A 20,192-nucleotide genomic window follows, 5' to 3' on the forward strand; every position below is an offset into this window, starting at 1 on the left:
TTAGCCTGAGCGGATCCGTCCAGACTTTTACATTGAAAGTCAATGGGGGACGGATCAGTTTGAAGATTGAGCCATATTGTGGCATCTTCAAACGGATCCGTCCCCATTGACTTACATTGTAAGTCTGGACGGATCCGCACGGCCAGGCGGACACCCGAACGCTGCAAGCAGCGTTCAGGTGTCCGCCTGCTGAGCGGAGCGGAGGCTGAACGCTGCCAGACCGATTCATTCTGAGCGGATCCGCATCCATTCAGACTGCATCAGGGCTGGACTGGGGCGTTCGGGTCCGCTCGTGAGCCCCTTCAAACGGAGCTCACGAGCGGACAGCCGAACGCTAGTGTGAAACTAGCCTTAGGTCCGGATGCGTTCAGTGAAACTCGCACTATTTTGCAAGCAAGTTCAGTCAGTTTTGTCTGCGATTGCGTTTAGTTGTTCAGTTTTTTACACGCGGGTAGAAATGCGTTTTGATGCGTTTTTCACGCGCGTGATAAAAACTGAAGTTTTACAAACAACATCTCTTAGCAACCATCAGGGAAAAACGCATCGCACCTGCACTTGCTTGCGGATGCAATGCGTTTTTCACGCAGCCTCATTCACTTCTATTGGCCCAGGGCTGCGTGAAAAACGCAGAATATAGAACATGCTGCGATTTTCACGCAACGCAGAACTGATGCGTGAAAAACAACGCTCATGTACACAGACCCATTGAAATTAATGGGTCAGGATTCAGTGCGGGTGCTATGCGTTCACATCACGCATTGCACCCGAGCGGAATAGTTCTCTATTATGGTATATGAGACAAGGGATTAAAAGATCCCAGGTTCTAGCCCCTTAAGGGGACTAAAAGTTATCACCATATGTGTCGCTTTATAAGACGCACCCCAGGTTCAGACAACAGGAAATTAGAACCCACTAAAACACATTGAGTAAGCAATGGTCTGTGTCTTTTCTACTACCGATGGCCATAAACATAACATGGCTGTTCTCCATTTGACTCTCCAATAACCTTGCCTACTCAGCTTGGAATATTTTCCAAGTCTTTGAAAAAGGAGGTGGAGAAAAGAGGTTAACTGACTACTACAGTGGTGGAAGCAAAGCATCAGTCAGGCTGTTCCATGCACATAAGATTGTTACATACCCCATCAAAATTGGTAGAATACTTTTCAAAGACCTCATCGACATAGCCAGCTTGATACACAAGAACGTATATGGTTGTGTCCAGCCACCATTAGCTTTGGATCATTTGAAAACTTTGTTAAAATCCCATCTGGCTGCTTTTAGTAGTGGACAAGTGTCTGGCAGTTGGCCAAGTCCTACACATTTTCTTTGACCTCTTTACTTTCTCACCTAGTTTTAACTACTCTCTTTACTGCCATAAAACTTGTATGACTACAGATATTGCCATTAACTTACCACCAGTGGAACATTCCTTTTCTAACCAATGTAATGCTAACTTAAAAATTCTGTATAAGCTACTAAATAGCATGTATTTATCTTTTTTTAAACACTGTACAACGGCAGCCTGGAAGGAGTGTGTGGAAGATGGGAGTGATTGGGGCTCCGACACATGGAATACAGTAGCAATCCTTACACCTATACCCCCCTAGTGCAATGCAGTGAGAGTAGGGCGCACCCTTTCCTCCTACAGGGCACACCTTAATGTTGGGGCTCCTGGCTGATGGTGATTAGGGTGCCTGTGGTTGTTGGTGTTTTGGCAGGGTACAAGGCAGGAGTGTAGATGCAGATACAGTACAATGGCTGACAAATGGTGTCGAGTCAGTGACCATGGCACAGTTCAAAGCCATTTATAACACAGTAGAATCCTTCCTCAATAGCAATGTATGGTACTTCTCCCTGCGCCGGCATCTTCGGCACAGGGAGAGGTCCGACAGTCACTGCGCCTGCGCTGAATACAGAAGCGCACGGCGCAGGCGCGAGAATTCGGCCGAGATGGAGCGAAGTAGGCTGTCAATCTAGACGAGAGGGGCGGGCAGGAGGGACGAGATGGGCGGCAGACATGGTGAGTAGACGGAGCCTCTAGGTGCTGAAAAGACGCCCACATAGCACCTACCTAGAGGCTCATTTGCATATCAATAAAAGTACGTTTTTAAGGTTAACCGCAGCAGACAAAGGTAATACAAGAACACGGTTAGGTACAGCAGACACTAGCAGATCGCTAGTGTCAGACAACTAAATAGGTCAAAATCTGGTGGTAGAAACCCTTTAAACGAGCACAGACCCTTGCTGACTGACTCCAATGCATGGCCTTGCAGTTCCTGGACCTTCTAATCTCCCTTCTTTCTCTCTCTATGGAGCACTTTGGGTAAAGCTGCAACTGTCTCAGAGATGATGGCATGTGTGCTCTTAGCAGCACAGCTAGGCTAGAACTCGCTCTACTATGTAGGGATGGATCGCGGTCCATCTCCTAGCAACCTAAAGGGACTGAGTCAAGGTTGTTAACACTTCTCTATCAATACTATACTACTGAGTAAGCAAACACAAGTACAATATATCTCAACATTTTACTTAACAATCCAGCAACAAAACAAAAAATTTTTGCAGTGTTACTGCAAATGCAAAGGGAGTGCAGAGTACAAGGATCATTAGTTAAGTCAACATGAAACAAAGAAACTTCTGCAGATTTTTAAGGAATCAAATTACAGAAGTTAAATGGTCTTCCTTCTAAACCTAATGAAAATGTTCAATATAATAAAATGTCATCCGTGGTATGGTCAAGACACAGTAGCCCAATGAAATGTTTTCTGAGGCGGTTGTACCGCAGACTGCCTTTGAAAAGCTATGGTTGGCCGAGCAGACATTTCTGGCAAACAACGTAGGAAAATACTACTACATTCCTCATGGTTTCCATATTGACTCATTTGTATAACACTCGTGCCAATCTGTGTTTCCAACATAGTTAAAGGGACAAGAATATAAATAATTAGGTATAAGGAACTCACAAAAGAAACCAAACTAAACTAACAACTGCAGGCTATAGAGAGACGGGGCTGTAATGAGGGAAGCTGTACACAATTCATGAAGAAATCGTGTTAATATTTCAATTATACACTTTTTCCATGTATTACCTGATGTCGCACCCATATTTAAATCTAGCTAGTGTGGAGACTGTTGCTAATAGGAGGTTAATAGATCCAATACAATTGTGTAAAGGTACTTTCACACTAGCGTTTAAGTTTTCCGGTATTGAGTTCTGTTATAGGGGCTCAATACCGGAAAAAAACACTTCCGTTTTGTCCCCATTCATTGTCAATGGGGACAAAACTGAACTGAACAGAACGGAATGCTCCAAAATGCATTCCGTTCCGTTTAGTTGCGTTCCCAGACCGGAGAGGAAACCGCAAAATGTTGTATTTTTCTTTCCGTCCTGGGATGCGGAGCAAGACAGATCCGGCGTGACCCCCAATGCAAGTCAATGAGGACGGATCAGTTTTCTCTGCCACAATAACGGATCTGTCCCCCATTGACTTTCAATAGGGGTAATGCCGGATCCGTCTCGGCAATGTTAAAAATATGTTAAAGATAATACAACTTGATCCGGATGCAGACGGTTGTATTATCAGTAACAGAAGCATTTTTGCTGGACCATGCTAGTGTGAAAGTAGCCTAACAGTAGTTAAATCCTGCCAGTGAGAGCTAATCTCAGCGGCCAACCAGAGATAAGTGGAAACAAAGTTTTGCTTTCACTGCAGAGTCCATCTGGGAGTTCACTGCTAAAGAGATGAGCTATGTGCATTCACAGCTGTTGACATGGACCTGATAATGTGAACAAATCTTCAGTTGCTAAGACCTAAGGGACCAAATTTTGACAGGGTTTCTGACAACATTAATAATTTTGTCCATTATATTCTATGTTTACAAGTCTACTGCAGCTCTAACGTCTAATTTACCAATAAAGTAATATGCTTAAAATTCAGCCTCAGGACCTCCTGGGTTCATATTCTATATTTACCTAACCCTCTGAGCCAGAAGGCCCCACAATGGTCAAGGACAAGTGGAGTTTCCTTACTGAAGCTTAGTGAGATCTTTCTGTGCTTTGGTGTCATCCAAGCATCTCCCAGAAAACTTCAGACTTTTAGAAGGTACAACAATAAGTTATCATGCTGAAAATTGCTTGTGATAAACATATACACAAAAGTTACACGAGTGACATAGAAAATTCTTAAATATTAACGCAAATGTTTCACCTACAGTATCAGTGCAATCAGATAACCTGCGATTCCTGCCACCCAGGGTCTTCACTCCTGGGGCACTGCTGCACTTTGATACCACTCAGCCTTTCAGTGCTCAGACCATACGCCGCACACTGAATCAAATTGGTCTGCATGGCTGTCATCCCAGAAGGAAGCCTCTTCTAAAGATGATGCTCAAGAAAGCCCAGAAACAGTTTGCTGAAGACATGCAGATTAGGGACATGGATTATTAGAACCATGTCCGGGGGGGTGATGAGACAAAGATACACTTATCTGGTTCAGAAGGTGTCAAGCATGTGTGGCAGCAACCAGGTGAGGAGTACAAAGACAAGTATGTCTTACCTACAGTCAAGCATGGTGGTGGGAGTGTCATGGTATGGGGCTGCAAGAGTGCTGCCGGCTGTGGGGTGCTACAGTTCATTGAGGGAACCATGAATGCCAACATGTACTGTGACGTACTGAAGCAGAGCATGATCCCCTCCCTTCTGAAACTGGGCTGCAGGGCAGTATTCCAACATGACGACCCCAAACACACCTCCAAGACAACCACTGCTTTGCTAAAGACACTGAGGGTAAAGGTGCTGGACTGGCCAAGCATGTCTCTAGACCTAAAACCTATTGAGCATCTGTATGGCATCATTAAACAGAAAGGTGGAGAAGCGCAAGTTCCCTAACATCCACCAGCTCCGTGATGTCATCATGGAGGAGTGGAAGAGGATTCCAGTGGCAATCTGTGAAGCTCTAGCGAACTCAATGCCCAAGAGAGTTAAGGCAGTGCTGGAAGATAATGGTGGCCACACAAAATATTGACACTTTGGCCATTTTCACTTAGGGGTGTACTCACTTTTCTCGCTCATATCATTGGGGGACACAGGACCGTGGGTATAGCTTGCTGCTGCCACTAGGAGGCGACACTAGGCTGAAAACTGTTAGCTCCTCCCCTGCAGGCTATACCCCCTCCAGCCTGGAGAGAGCATTTCAGTTTTTAGCTTAGTGTCGTAGGAGGCAGACCTCCCTGGCTCTTTTGGAAATTTTATTTTTATTTTTTATTTTATTAGGTTCATGGGGCACAGATTCTTCCTGGGAGGCTAGCCGGTGTCGGTTGTCCCACCGCCTTGCCGCCCCCCCCCCCCCCCCCAAGAAGACAAGTGGACCAGGGCAGCCTCACTCCCCTGCTTCCCACCAGCAATAGGGCCACCTACTCACCAGCCCTATACTGCCCGGACCCCTGATGCCTTCTGCCAGCGGTCGTTGGGTGGCCCTGCTGGGACGACATCTAAAGGGCGAAGTCCACAGAAGACAGGTGAGTATTACCCCCCTCTCTCCCTCCCTTAGCTCCTCACCCCTGTCTGCTGGGTAGCGATCTCCCTACCTGCGTCCTCAGATCCTCAGCGGCGGCGGGACGGCACTGCGGGGGTTAATGTCGGCTGCAGCGGCTACAAGGAGAGCGGTTCGATCTCTCCCTCTTCAGCGCTCTTCCTCCCCACTCCACTTCTTTAGTCTCCAGGCATCTCCTGAGGCAACATGTCCGGCGCTGTATTAACCCTTTCCCGTCTCATGGCGGCTCCTAGCATGCGAGCGGGGGGGCGGGCGTGGCTCCTTCCCGGCCATTTCCTCACACGACCCGTGCGGGGGCGGAGCCTATTTTCACACCGCGGCACTCCGGAAGACCTCTCCAGGCCCCTCTGTCCCGGCAGTAAAAGACCTCTCCAAAGTCTCCCATTCTACTCTTTCATTACTGGGTCGTTTGGTAGAGAGATCACCCACAGTGCAGCCCTCTCCTTCCCAAGGCACACAAACTAGGAGCAGGCTTAATAGCAAGCGTCCCAGATCAGGTCGTCATTCCTCTTCTGACGCCTCTGCATCCCCTCCCCCTCCCGGTTCCCGATCTCAGACGTCCTTCATTTTAGGTGACGCACTATCAGATGGCGAGATTGCAGATTCAGATAAGGAGATTGACCTGGAGCAGTCTTCCCAGATTGAGTCTATAGTAGATAGTCTGATTTCCGCTATCCGGGACACTTTCCAAGTTCAGGAGGAACTCCCCTCCACCAGCCACTAGGGAGTGTTGTTTTTGCGTACAAAGCAGACCCCTAAGTCCTTCCCTGTACACGACGATTTTTCCATTGTTGTCGCAAAGGCTTGGGACCAGCCAGGTTTGCGCTTCATTGTCCCAAAGCGGTTAGACTTGTTCTACCCTTTTCCAACTGATTGTGTGGAAAAATGAGCCTCACCTCCGAAGGTGGACCTACCGGTCGCTCGCCTCGCAAAGAACACGACTATTCCGGTGGCTGATGGCTCCTCTCTCCAGGACCCAGTAGATTTGCGCATTGACTCGCTATCGAAGTCGGTCTTTGCAGCCAGTGGTTCAGCCTTACGCCCGATCTTCGCATCGGCATGGGTAGCCAAGGCGATTTCGGAGTGGGCCCTCCGTTTGAACCAAGACCTTGCGTCCAATCTTCCTCTAGCGGAACTGTGGCTTAAAGTCTGGTCGGCGGATTCATCCTCCAAACGTTCTCTTTCAAGACTTCCCTTTGCTGGGTCCCTTTGGTACCTGGCTAGATGATATTATTTCGGAAGCAACAGGGGGAAAAAGCACCCACTTACCGCAACCCAAGGCGAACCGTTCCTTTCGTCCTAGGGTCACATCTTCCCGTTATCAGTCCTTTCGTAGGTTTGCGGGCACTCGTCTGGCGGCCCCACCTGCATCTAGGCGATCAGGACCAGCTTAAAGGCCCATCATTCAAACCCCAGCCAACATGTCCAAACTTCCCATCGACATACTGGAACTCCGGGCCATTTATCTCTCCCTTGTCCATTGGACTCCACTTCTGCAGGGTCGTCTGATCAGGGTGGCCTACATCAACCACCAAGGAGGGACTCACAGCCTTCTGGTGATGCAGGAGTCTGCGAAGATTTTGCAGTGGGCAGAGTCCCATATTCCGATGATTTCGTCAGTCTTCATCCCGGGAGTGGATAACTGGACAGCAGACTTTCTCAGCCGGACAACAGTGGACCCGGGGGAGTGGTCCCTCCATCCAGAGGTGTTTGAGGCCATCTGTCTCAGGTGGGGACGTCCGGAAGTGGACTTGATGGCGTCCAGGTTCAATCACAAGCTCCCGCGCTTCCATTCTCACGCAAGGGATCCAACAGCACACGGCGTGGACGCTCTCGTGGCGCCTTGGAACGGCTTCGCGTTTCTTTACATGTTCCCACTGTTACCACTTCTACCTCGGATCCTACGCAGAATCAGGAAGGAAGGCATCAAGACGATCCTGATCGCCCCAGACTGGCCCCGACTAGCTCGGTATTCAAAACTCATTTGTCTGCTAGGAGATGCTCCGTGGCCTCTGCCAATCAGAATTGATCTACTCCCCCAGGGCCCAGTCTTCCATCAGAGTTTAGGTACGCTACGTTTAACGGCGTGGCTGTTGAAACCTTTCTGTTGGAACGCAGAGGTTTTTCTGATGCGGTCATTCGAACCATGATTATGGCCAGGAAACCTTCCTCTTCTAGGATTTACTACCGGACCTGGAAATCCTTCTAGAGTTTCTGCGAGGAACGAGCTCTTCCTCCTAGGCGTTTTTCCAGGCTATGAGCTGTGCTCTGCGATTGGCCAGCAGTGCAGCAAGGGACACGCCTCCTACAAGAAATCAGTCAGAGGGAGCGCAGACACCGGAGCCTATACCGGGCGAACGGAGCGGCGCCCAGACTTACTAGTAAGTGCAGGGGGACCCGTGGGCGCCGCTCTGCCCACTGATCTAGTTAGTTTTTAGTTTGTAGAGTAGTGAAAGGTCCTCTTTAAATAAGAGTATCGGTACTCGTACTCAATCTAAAAAAAAAAAATGGTATCGGGACATCCCTACTATGAACCACTCGTTCTGGTACAGAATTAACCCTGTAATGTTTTTGTTGTTACTAGAAGTCAATTGACTAGTTACAGATACCCGAAATTGTGAAAAATGACATATAAAAGTATAACTATTAACGTCTCCTTGTGGCTGCCCCCATACAGTATAACGTCTCCTTGTGGCTGCCCCCATACAGTATAGTGTCTCCTTGTGGCTGCCCCCATACAGTGTAACGTCTCCTTGTGCCCCTAAGTGTTTTTTTCTTCTAAATGGGCATTTATCATGATAAATTTCTTAATATCGTTATCGTGGGAATATTTTTGATATCGTCCATCCCTAGGTAACATCCAGTCATATTGCAAAATAAAAGTTGCCACAGTTCAGTTTGCAGCACTCTACAACAGTCTAGAGGTGTAGCGGGTATCGAATTATCCATACTCAATCGATACTTTTGCACTGGTATCGATTCGATACCGGGATTTGACATTTACCGATATTAGGCTGCGCTACTGAGCAGCCTAGCATCAGAGAACATGGCGCATGACGCTCTCAGCGCGCTCCATGTTCTCCTCAGCAGCACAGTGGAGAAGGAGTCTCTCCCAACCTGCCCCTGTGCCACTGCTGTTAAGAAGAGAGAGGGGAAGAGAAGGGAAGGGACTGATTATGATAACTCACCCATGTTCCCTCAGCAACGCAGGGGAGAAGGAAGCAGTCCCTCCCTTCCCCCTGTGCCGCTGCCATCAATGAGAGGAGAGAGGGGAAGAGGAAGGGAGGGGCTGTGGCCACTGCACCACCAATGAAGTTAACTCACTCATTAATTCAAATACAGGAGGCGGGTACTGGCTGCAGAATCACATAGCCGTCTCCCGACCTCTATGAGAGGTAGCTGCGATCCACGGCAGTTAACCCCTCAGGTGCGACACCTGAGGGGTTAACTGCCGTGGATCGCAGAGCCCTGCTATAGAGGTCGGGTGCCAGCACTCACGCCTCCTCTATTGGTTTTAAAAGTTTACTTATCTTCATTGGTGGCGCACTGCTTCCCCCCCCCCCCCACCAACCTCCCCAGTATTATAATTATTGGTGGCAGTGGCCACAGGGTCCCCTCTTCATTAGTGGTGCAGTGGCAGCTTCTGATTGGAGCCCCAGCAGTGTAATCCTGAGGCTCCGATCAGTTACCATGGCAGCCAGGACGCTACTGAAGCCCTGGCTGCCATGGTCTGCCCCCTGCTTCAGTGTGTATTATGCTGCCCAGGGCAGCAGGGAGAGTGTGAAGTCCTATTCACCCTAATAGAGGATAAGGGATTAAAAGATCCTAGGTTCTAGCCCCTAAGGGGGGGGGGGGGGAAATAGTTATTAAATAAAAGGTAAGACAAGATAAAACAGTTACTGGAGTGGACGGACAGTGTGACAGAACCGCACACAAAATGTCTCCTGCGGAGTGAATAAAGACCTTGCTAAGTGCTAACCTGACACTGGCTAGGACATCTAACATACATCTTCTTGTATATAGTGATATGGACTATGTTGGTATAACCTGGGCATCTCCTGTATATAATTATATATGTACAGCTGGTATAGGTTATACATCTTTTTGAATATAGTGATATGGACCATGTTGGTATAACCTGGGCATCTCCTGTATATAATTATATATGTACAGCTGGTATAGGTTATACATCATCTTGTATATAGTGATATGGACCATGTTGGTATAACCTGGGCATCTCCTGTATATAATTATGTATGTACAGCTGGTATAGGTTATACATCTTGTATATAGTGATACGGAGCACGCTGGTATAACTCTGGTATCTCCTGTATATAAATTATATATGTACAGCTGGTATAAGTAATACATCTTCTTGTATACAGTGATATGGAACATGCTGGTATAACCCAGGCATCTCCTGTTGTATATGGTTATATATGTTACTTTTCCCCCCATTTTCCTTGCTGAGACAAGCAACATTGCCAATGCAAAACCTGAAGGGAATGCAATGCTGTTCCAGAGAGACTCACTCTAGCCTCTCTAAGATGGCGGCGCCAACCAGCATTCCCTTGTTTTGCATTGGCTAGTCTGCTGTGATAAAACCTCCCATACAGTACATGCTGTTTTCATTGCTTTCTTAGGTAACACAGACACAAGTCCTTCATGTGGGTAGCAGGAGCTATCACTATCAGGCTAGGCCAGAGAGACTCATTCACTTCACTCACTCTAGCCTATAGGATTAAAAATAACTAAGATTGTTTAGTGTTCTCCCCTACTACTGACATTCTACCGTCATTGATTGCTGAACTGGTCTCTCCTGGTATTTCTAGAGTGTTAACTCGTGACAAGAAGTGGAGAACAGCGGGGGACAATAGTGGCACTAGTAGTCTACTAGTGCCACTATTGTCCCCCGCTGTTCTCCACTTCTTGTCACGAGTTAACACTCTAGAAATACCAGGAGAGACCAGGTCAGCAATCAATGACGGTTTCTAGGATTTTACTTATTGTAGGTAGCCCATAAGAGAATCTCAGTCTTACTCTAGTGTGTGCCTCTGGCCTGGCTCTAAGATGGCGGCGCCGCCGCCACTACTGCACCTTACTGCCTGCTGCTGCTCAGTCCTCCTCTTCCTGCAAAAAGAAGGAGGAGGCAGAAGTAGCGCGGCAATACGTGGTAGCTGGTAGGCGGCGCCCCGCTGAGCCGCACAAGACTACGAGGAGGACGTCGGCGCCGTCACGCAGATGAGTCTGACGACAAGTGCTGGCATTTTGCCAGCAGCGTTAGCGAACTTAGCGGCGCGCTGTAGGCTGAGTGAGCGGGCATTAAAAAATTGTGAGCGGGGCCACAATAATTGCTGCGTGGCTGCCCACCCGCACAGCTTAGAGGGAACACTGCTGACCACTCCAGTCATTTTAGGGGAGCTGCAAGGGGCCTGTAGGATATGCGGGGCCCCCGTTCTCTTGATCGGTGGAGGTGTCAGCGGTAGGATCCCCACCAATCTTAAATGTGTCCCCTATGCTGTGGATAGGGGATAACTTGTATCAACCAGAATACCCCATTAAGCCCTTCATCAGGTATGCTAAGGTAAGGAGATTTGCACAGTGGCACACGTGTTTTGGTGAGGAGACTTGCAGCAGCACTAGTCTCCTCAATTGTTGTCAACTGAGCATTTGCAAGGCGAAGGGTTTCCATCGGAAATATTACCTTATGTTTGCCGATTAAATGACTACTCTGTGAAATGATTAAAGGGCTTCTGTCACCCCCCAAAACAAATTTTTCATTTTTGGGCATATTAAAATCCTTATTGGACGACTATTCCCTATATAGGGCTCTTACCTTGTTCTGTGGCTTGGCTTCATTAAAAATCGATCTTTTAAAATATGCAAATGACTTCACTACCAGCAAGTAGGAAGTCTACTTGCTGGTAGCCGCCGCATCCTCCTTTAAAAAAAAACGCCCCCTCCTCCTGTTGATTGACAGGGCCAGCGAGCGCTCTCCTCCTCCGGCTGGCCCTGTCTGCAATTCAAATCCCGCGCCTGCGCCTTACGTGTCTTCATTCGGTGCAGGCGCTCTGAGAGAAGGACGCTCGCTTCCTCAGCACTCCCTCAGTGTGCCTGCGCCGATGTTGTCTTCTCTTTCGGGTTTAGGGATGACGTCATCGGCGCAGGCACACTGATGGAGTGCTGAGGAAGCGAGCGTCCTTCTCTCAGAGCGCCTGCGCCGAATGAAGACCCGTAAGGTGCAGGCGTGGGATTTGAATTGCAGACAGGGCCAGCCGGAGGAGGAGAGCGCGCGCTGGCCCTGTCAATCAACAGGAGGAGGGGGCATTTTTTTTAAAGGAGGATGCGGCGGCTACCAGCAAGTAGACGCCCTACTTGCTGGTAGTGAAGGCATTTGCATATTTTAAAAGCTCGATTTTTTGTGAAACCAAGCCACAGAACAAGGTAAGAGCCCTATATAGGGAATAGTCATCCAATAAGGATTTTAATATGCCCAAAAATGAAAAATATGAGTTTTGGGGGTGAAAGAAGCCCTTTAAACATGAGTGCTCTTCATTTTTTACGCACATGTTCATAACTGGGGCAGTGGCCAGACCTGGTAGGCTTTACTGGATGGAGTGCAAGTCTACTTAGAAATCTTCAGGTCATTATGGAAAAAATTGCCTTTGCTGTCACAAAATGTAAAGTAGATACATTAATAAACGCATTAGAACTGTTTATGTAAAGACGTGTAAAAAGTCTTGGGTTATGTCTAGGAATTTCTTTAAAGAATTGTCTTTATTTTATCTGAACATTAGGCTAAAAGTAGGCATGCTCAACCTGTGGCCCTCCAGCTGTTGCAAAACTACAACTCCCAGCATGCCCAAACAGCCTACAGCAGGGCATGGTGGGAGTTGTAGTTTTACAACAGCTGGAGGGCCGCAGGTTGAGCATGCCTGGTCTAAAGTGTATAACCACTTTAAGGGTTCATGCTCCCGACTGTTATCTGCCCGGGAAACACGGTCTGTATGTCTTCCGAAACTCCTGGACTGACCGTGGCTGTCTGTTTATATGACAAACGTGACATTTTATACACATGTAGGCCAAAGTGAAAATAGTGGTACTACAGATAGATAGCTATCAGCTTATCAAACATTTCAGGAATGTTTTTTCTTAAAATATCCACAGGTCCATTTCCTGTACTTGATGTCTGGGACCTTTTTTTTTTTCCAGTGGAAAAATGAAGCCGCGACTGGGAGTTTGATTGTGATAAACTAACCATCTGTGTACCATTTGCTAAAGTATAGTTTGATGCGGGACAGTAAAAATCATCTGCCTTGAGCTGGAATAGAAGCATCACAGGCGGTTTCAATAAAAATGCAAATTGCAATAGGTTCTGATACTTATAGTTAATATAAAAAAGGAGCAGAACTGGTCTGAAAAAGCATAATTATCTGTACTGGGATGCAATTAGCTTTATGGTATACATGCATCATTAAGGGGCAGTCAAAGGGAAAAAAAAAATCGAAAAAAAGCTAATAGGGGTCATTTATTATGACCCCCATGCTAGAAACTGGTGTAAAAAAGGTGCATAGCCCTGGTTTGAGACTTTTATTTTCACAGCCATGAGCCTAAATTCTAAGTTTACGTCACCTCGTCAGTAGGGAGTTGTGGGGGCAAAACAGGGCCATCAGCCCTGGAAAATCCACTATTATTTAGGCTAGCTTTCTGATGCAAATGTAGACAGTCAAAGGCTGGAGTAGATTTCAATCTAGGCACAAGGACCACGGGAGGACGCGCCTAATTTATGAAGAGGTCTGCCACTCATCTTCTGGCAACACAAGGGATATCAAAATTTAGTGTAAAATACCAATCTTTGATAAATGACTCCCCCCTTGCCAATATATATAATTGGCACCCCGACTGGGAAGATTCACTCTGTGTGAAGGAGAATGTCTCTGTAAGTCCTAACAGGATCCAGGCATTTAAGGGTAAAAAACAGATTGCTCATACTGCGATCATGTATTAAGACTGAAGAATGCCAATCATTAACAAATTCTTTTTAGAATGGTATTTGGTCAGCAGGGCAGCCTACATTGGCTTTCCGGTTACTGAAGCATGCCCTAGGCTGCTGCACCGGGCAAATGCCTGCATTAATAATTAGCACTGTATATTTCACAAGTATACCAGCTTTGAAGAATAGAACATTTTGTTCTTTGTGAGAGACTGAGAACCCTAGCTGCCATCTAATAACGTAGGAAGTAACGCACAGCGAAAGGAATATGCCGACACAGCTAGACGCAAGGACTAGAATACAAACAAAATATTACCAGCGCAACAAAAGTCGAGGAACTTAACCTCCCAAAGAACAGAGCTCAACTTCATTTGTGCACATCACCCCAGGCAATGTCTCGAATCTGTTCCCCAAATTCTTTTTTTTTTTTTTTTTTTTTTTTTTTTTAAAGGGGTCTTTGTTTTCTAGTCGACAATGTCAAAGCGTCTGGCAAAGTTACCTTTTCAATGTCTGCAAGAGATGACAGGGACTTGGTCTGTAGCACCTCTGGTGCGGTGAAAGCGCGCAGGTCCTGATTGGAAACATTTTCATCTGTGAAGGTTATGCTCCCAGAGGGCAGCAGCAGCAGAGACCAGGGGGAGATAATGAAGCTAAGACTTGCAGGGTCCGCTACACAGAAGAAAAATAAATAAATAGCGTTAATAAAATCATTCATTACATGAAGTAAAGGACAAAGAAGGATGAAATAAAAATCTATTCTAGTTTAGGCTAAATATATATAACATACTATTCCATGCATATTGGATGATTGGCCAATCCCTCTGTCAATAGGTTCAGCCAACTTTTAACTGATGAGTACGGTCAGCTTTAAACAAAAGAAAGTTGTCAACAGGGGCGTAGCTAGTGCAGAGGTAGCTGTCGCTACCGGGCCCAGGAGCCTGAGGGGGCCCAAAGACCTTTGTGCCACATAAGAAGACACCAGTATTATAGAAAGTGCATGCTGTTCAAGTTACACCTCTGGCTGGAGGGAAGGGGTTACGTCAAGAATTTTGTCATGGGGGGGGGGGGGGAGAGATGCCGTTTCAATTTTTGCCTCAGGCAGCACGAAGGCTATGTGCTTCCCTGCCGCTGGCCACAAAGCATTTAGGGGAGGAGGGGGCCCAAGCTGAACTCTTGCACTAGAGCCTATAGCTACGTCCCTGGTTGTCAACAATTATCTCCCTCACCTTCCCCACATACATTTCCCATTTGTGTTGGTAGAAAAGGACAGGATACTGCCAAACTGGTCTGACAGCACTTATGTCCTCGTAGAACAAACGACCTGCAAGACCTTTTGCACTCCATTGAAGTAGTTTTCCAGGGAGAATAATGAATGGAATCAGGAGTAAAAATAAAAATCAGGAATCCCCTACACCAATCACAAGCCGCTGCTGCAGTCCCTGATGATCTTTATGGTCAGGTCTTGTCTCAATATACCAGAAATGCCAGCAAAGGTCTGGGCATCCAATGACTGGCTGCAGATAATAAGCTGAGCAGGTCTTCTTGGCATTTTTGGTGTTGAGCCTCGACCAAGAGGTGAAGAGCAGCGATGACAACAACAGTGTTGGAAGGACAGCAGCAAGAGATCAGTAGAGGTAATGATTTATTTTTTCATTTTTGACTGTTAGCGTGCCTCCACTATACAGATTAAAATGCATATGGCCAGTCCCAGGATGCCAGTCAGAACACTGGGTGTATTAAAGAAAAACGTAAGGTTTCATGTGGTGAAAAAGGATGTGGATTATAGGGGCCTTAGACCATACTCACGTGTGGTGTATTTCTGGCGGTACACTGTTCTTGCACAGTATAATAACAGGGAAGCAGGGGGAACAGGGAATCTAGAAAGCTATGGTTTATCCTACAGCTGCCCATACACGTTTGATAGTAGTTGGCTGAACAAGTTATTCCTCCTGGATTTTCGATGTATGTTTAGCTGAGCATGCATGCATTTTCCACAGGTAGTGCGTAATAAGAAGCTGCCAGGACCAAAGGATCAGATAAGCTGAAATTCAACGTGCCAGGTCCATCTTTTCCCTGATGGCAGATTTCCGTACATCTCCATACACAATGGAAAGTCTACCAGTCCTGCCAAAATCCAGGAGTTCAACCAATTTTCATCTAATGTGGAAAGCACTTAACCAAAGATGGAACTGAAGTATTTAAAGGCTAGAAGAAGCAATATTGAACATCGTCTTGAGAAATTGTAAGCTCTTGTTTTCTTCATTTCCGCAAATTTATAGCACTTAAATGGATATACATTTTGCCTGGTTATGTACGTGACTTGCAGAAGCAGCCACAGATGGGAACTAACTACTACATACTTCCTATATTATATTAAACACTTAGGGCTCTTTCACACGAGCGGATCCAGTGCGCGAAATCCGCTGCGTGAAACAGAGCCAAGCCTCAATCCGGACAGCAGAGACACGAAGCATTAACATGGTTAATAATGCGCCGTGCCTCTCTGTGACCTTTTTACTACAAAATCACAATGAGATAAAGTTGTCACCGTGATTTTGTAGTAAAAAGATCACAGAGAGGCACAGAGCATTATCAATGTTAAAGCTCTGTGTCTCTACTGTCCGGAACGGGGCTTGGTTCTTTCACGCAGCGGATTACCCGCACGGCATCCGCTCGTGTGAACGAGCCCTTAGGGGCACATTTATTAAGACTGGTGTTTTAGACCCCAGTGTTAAAGGGGTTTTACCATCACATACAATGGGGGCATATCGCTAGGATATGCCCCCATTGTCTGATAGGTGTAGGTCCCACCTCTGGGACCCGCACCTACAACAAGAATGTAGCGGGGAAATGAATGGAGGGCACTCTGCGCATGCGCAGCCGTCCTCCCTTCATTTTAATGGGGCCGCCGAGTGCTGGGTCGGCTATTTCTGTCTGCCCCATAGAAATTAATGGGAGCAGGGGCAGCTTGCGCTCCCATTCACTTGTACGAGAGCAGCGGGGAGCAGCGCTTGGTGGTCGACGGACCCTGGAAAACCCGGGGTCCTCAAGCCACAGCTTTCCCCGCTCCGTTCTTCTTGTAGGTGCAGGTCTCAGAGGTGGGACCAGCACCCATCAGACAATGGGGGAATATCCTAGCGATATGCCCCCAGTGTATGTGATGGGAATACCCCTTTAATAAAGGCCCTGTACTGGCAGTGGATCCACTGGAGTTATGAAGAGGAGCAGGCCTCCACCAGTTATAAATGTAAGACAGCTTCTGAGCAGTCTTACATTTAGCCTGTTTTCTATGCCTAAAACAGGCTTAGATGTTGAATGAGACTGGCCTGCTGGCCCATGCCCTTTCCACCACGCCCACAATTTTAGACCTGGCGTGAGCACAACCATTGCGCCACCATCTGCACCTGAAATACACCTAATTAAGGGGTATTTAAGTATAGTAAATGACCCCCTTAGCATATACACAATTTCAAATTAAAGGGACACTTCTGTCAGAAAGGTGTATTCATAGAAAGTACTAAGCCATTGAAGAATATATTGTCCTTCTGCAGCAGTCAGCACAGAGAGATAACACTGCTGCTGTCAGGAAAAGATGTTATCTGTTAGTATAATAGCAGTTATGGAAAATGAGGATAACTGTATGACAGCTCTGTTGTTCTCTTGATAGACCTACATAAAGATGTCCACAGAAGAGCACTGCACTTATCAGTGTGTGATGCCCTGAGTCACTCAACCCTCTTGCTCTCTGACCGCAGTAAAAGAGAGACTGTTTGCTGTGCTAAAAGTCCAAACAAAGGAGAAAGTTAAGAGCCAGGGAAGGAAGCAGGATGCATGGAGGGACTTCAAAAATTAAAAACAGAAACCCATCCACATTTTTTTTTTAAGTAAATAAATAAAAAATTATATATATATTATAGATCATAATTATATATTTTATAATGTAGAATATTTCACATACAGGCTGTTAACATGTGATAAAAAAAATAAAAAAATGACGGAAGTCTTGTTTTAATTCAGCAATGACTTTGCTAGTTTGGCATCACGGACTGGAACAATTTCTAAAATTATACAGTGTATTTGGATGTGTGTGGTTTGCCTCATCTGCCGAGTTGTTTTTCATCTTAATTCAACCGTGATGCACCACTATTTCTGTCAACTTCTTGGGGCATATTAATAACTTTTGTGCTAATCTAATGGTCAACATATTTGATTGTCAGCTTCTTCCTATGAGGCAAAACTGTTTCTGGTTGTTGAAAATTTATAAAATGGCAAATTTAATGGTGTAGACAGACTCCCATCAGCAGATAAGACTACTACTTGGAGAGGTCAGGCAATATTATTATTTTTTTTAGGTATCAAGCATGATGCGGAAATATGAAAGCGCTATATAAGTAATTCAAGTAAATAGAAAACAAAAAGTTCAACACTATTAGAGGTTTCCACCTGGTACTGGGATCGGTTCAGACTTACTGTCAATACCAAGTAAGAAATTAAGTAACTAATCCAGAGTACCTCCTAAAGAATGTTCCTGTCCCATACCTAAAACTAATCGGCAGATACGCAATAGAGCCTAAACCTTATACACAGCCTAAAGCTGGCCATACTTAGGCTACTTTCACATTTGCGTTCAGAGCGGATCCGTCTGCATTATATTGTAAAAAAAATTCTAAGTGTGAAAGTAGCCTGAGCGGATCCGTCCAGACTTTTACATTGAAAGTCAATGGGGGACGGATCCGTTTGAAGATTGAGCCATATTGTGTCATCTTCAAACGGATCCGTCCCCATTGGACAGGCGGACACCCGAACGCTGCAAGCAGCGTTCAGGTGTCCGCCTGCTGAGCGGAGCGGAGGCTGAACGCTGCCAGACTGATGCATTCTGAGCGGATCCGCGTCCACTCAGAATGCATTAGTGCTGGACGGATGCGTTCGGGACCGCTTGTGAGCCCCTTCAAACGGAGCTCACAAGCGGACACCCGAATGCTAGTGTGAAAGTAGCCTTACTAAATAAAAGAAAAAGTTGGCCAAAATTTTAATGTGTGTGAGGCCTGCTCACTCTCCCCTGACATTGGGTAAAAGAGATGGGGCATCTTGTATTTTAAAAGGAGTTGCCCGAGTTAAATAAAAACGAAAAAAATAATAAAAAGGAAAGATGCTTACCCCTTTTCTCTCCCGCTTCTTCCTGTACTATGCTTTGGTCCATCACGCCGGTGGCGTCATCTTCCTGGCTTCAGCGATGACATTTTGAGCACATAGATCCTTGTGCAACCTATACTTTGCCTCAGCAATACACATGATGTCACTGCTAGGGCCTGCGATTGGCTGCAGCAGTGACCTGTGCGCATGGAATGTCACCGCTGCAGTGGTGAAAACAAACACCAGTGGAGAGGACTAGAGCACAGCATGGGAAGAAGCAGGGGAAAAAAGGAGTATCAAATCCTTCTGTTATTTCAGACCATTTACAGTGGCTGCCCAAGTTTGCATTTAACTTGGACAACCCCTTTTAACATGGCAGATCCTTTGTTCCCATGGAATATAAACGTGATCCATAGGGGGTCAGATCAAGATTTATTGCAGCTCCCAATTGCACACATATTTATGGTTGGGTTATTATGAAGAGCTGTTGACTAAGGGTACTTTCACACTTGCATTAGAGTGATCCGGCAAGCAGTTCTGTCGCCGAAACTGCCTGCCTGATCAGGCAATCTGCATGCCACCGGACAGCATTTGTAGACTGATCCGGATGCGGGTCCGTCTCACAAATGCATTGCAAGAACGGATCCGTCTGTCCGTTTGTCATAGGGACAAACGGATCAGTTTCAATTTTTTTTCACTTTTTTTTGGTCTGCGCAGAAGGACGGATCCGGCACTAATACATTTCTATGGAAAAAAAAAATGCCAAATCCGGCATTCAGGCAAGCGTTCATTTTTTTGGGTCGGAGACCTCTCAATCAAAAGCTAGACCACGACAAGTAATTGTGAAATATCTGGACTACGCCGACAAGGCGGCTATACTGAAAGCTTACAAGCAAAGTGGCAATGCGATTACCCCGAGAGGCCACCGGGTATTGATATTCAGAGACTTCTCGGCCGAAGTGACGAAACGCAGGAGGGCATTTGCACCTATCTGCTCCATGCTTTTCCGAAACCAGATCCGGTTCTCGCTACTGTTTGCAGCCACACTGTGGATTTTCAACTCAGATGGGAACTCAGAGTCTTAAGCGGATCCAGCAGAAGCCATCTGGGCTTTGAAGAGCACCTACAAAAGTCTGAATCAGCTTCCAGCCCTCACATATCCAGTGGTCATCCCTGCATCCCCAAGGGATGTTGGATTGTCAATGCAACCCTCTTCTCCCACTCTTCACACACTGATAGCAACACCGCAGGAGAAATGCTAGCACAGGCTTCCAGTATCCATAGTTTCAGGTGCTGCACATCTCGTATCTTCACAGCATAGACAATTGCCTTCAGATGACACCAAAGATAAAAGTCTAAGGGGGTCAGATCGGGAGACCTTGGGGGCCATTCAACTGGCCCACGACGACCAATCCACTTTGCAGGAAACTGTTCATCTAGGAATGCTCGGACCTGACACCCATAATGTGGTGGTGCACCATCTTGCTGGAAAAACTCAGGGAATGCCCCAGCTTCAG

At 46.5% G+C, this 20,192-nt stretch overlaps 1 protein-coding gene across 8 annotated transcripts in view; it reads right to left on the bottom strand.

The window, feature by feature from the left end:
- PTPN13 (protein tyrosine phosphatase non-receptor type 13) overlaps nucleotides 1-20,192 on the bottom strand; it is a 192,425-nt gene that overhangs the window by 161,654 nt on the left and 10,579 nt on the right. For all 8 annotated transcript variants that reach the window (XM_044303829.1, XM_044303821.1, XM_044303805.1 and 5 more), the window contains exon 2: nucleotides 14,042-14,211. In XM_044303829.1, coding sequence (XP_044159764.1) covers nucleotides 14,042-14,211 — 170 coding nt within the window. The remainder of the gene's footprint in view (nucleotides 1-14,041; nucleotides 14,212-20,192) is intronic.

The sequence above is a fragment of the Bufo gargarizans genome, chromosome 1 (assembly GCF_014858855.1).
Source record: "Bufo gargarizans isolate SCDJY-AF-19 chromosome 1, ASM1485885v1, whole genome shotgun sequence".
Taxonomy (NCBI): domain Eukaryota; kingdom Metazoa; phylum Chordata; class Amphibia; order Anura; family Bufonidae; genus Bufo; species Bufo gargarizans.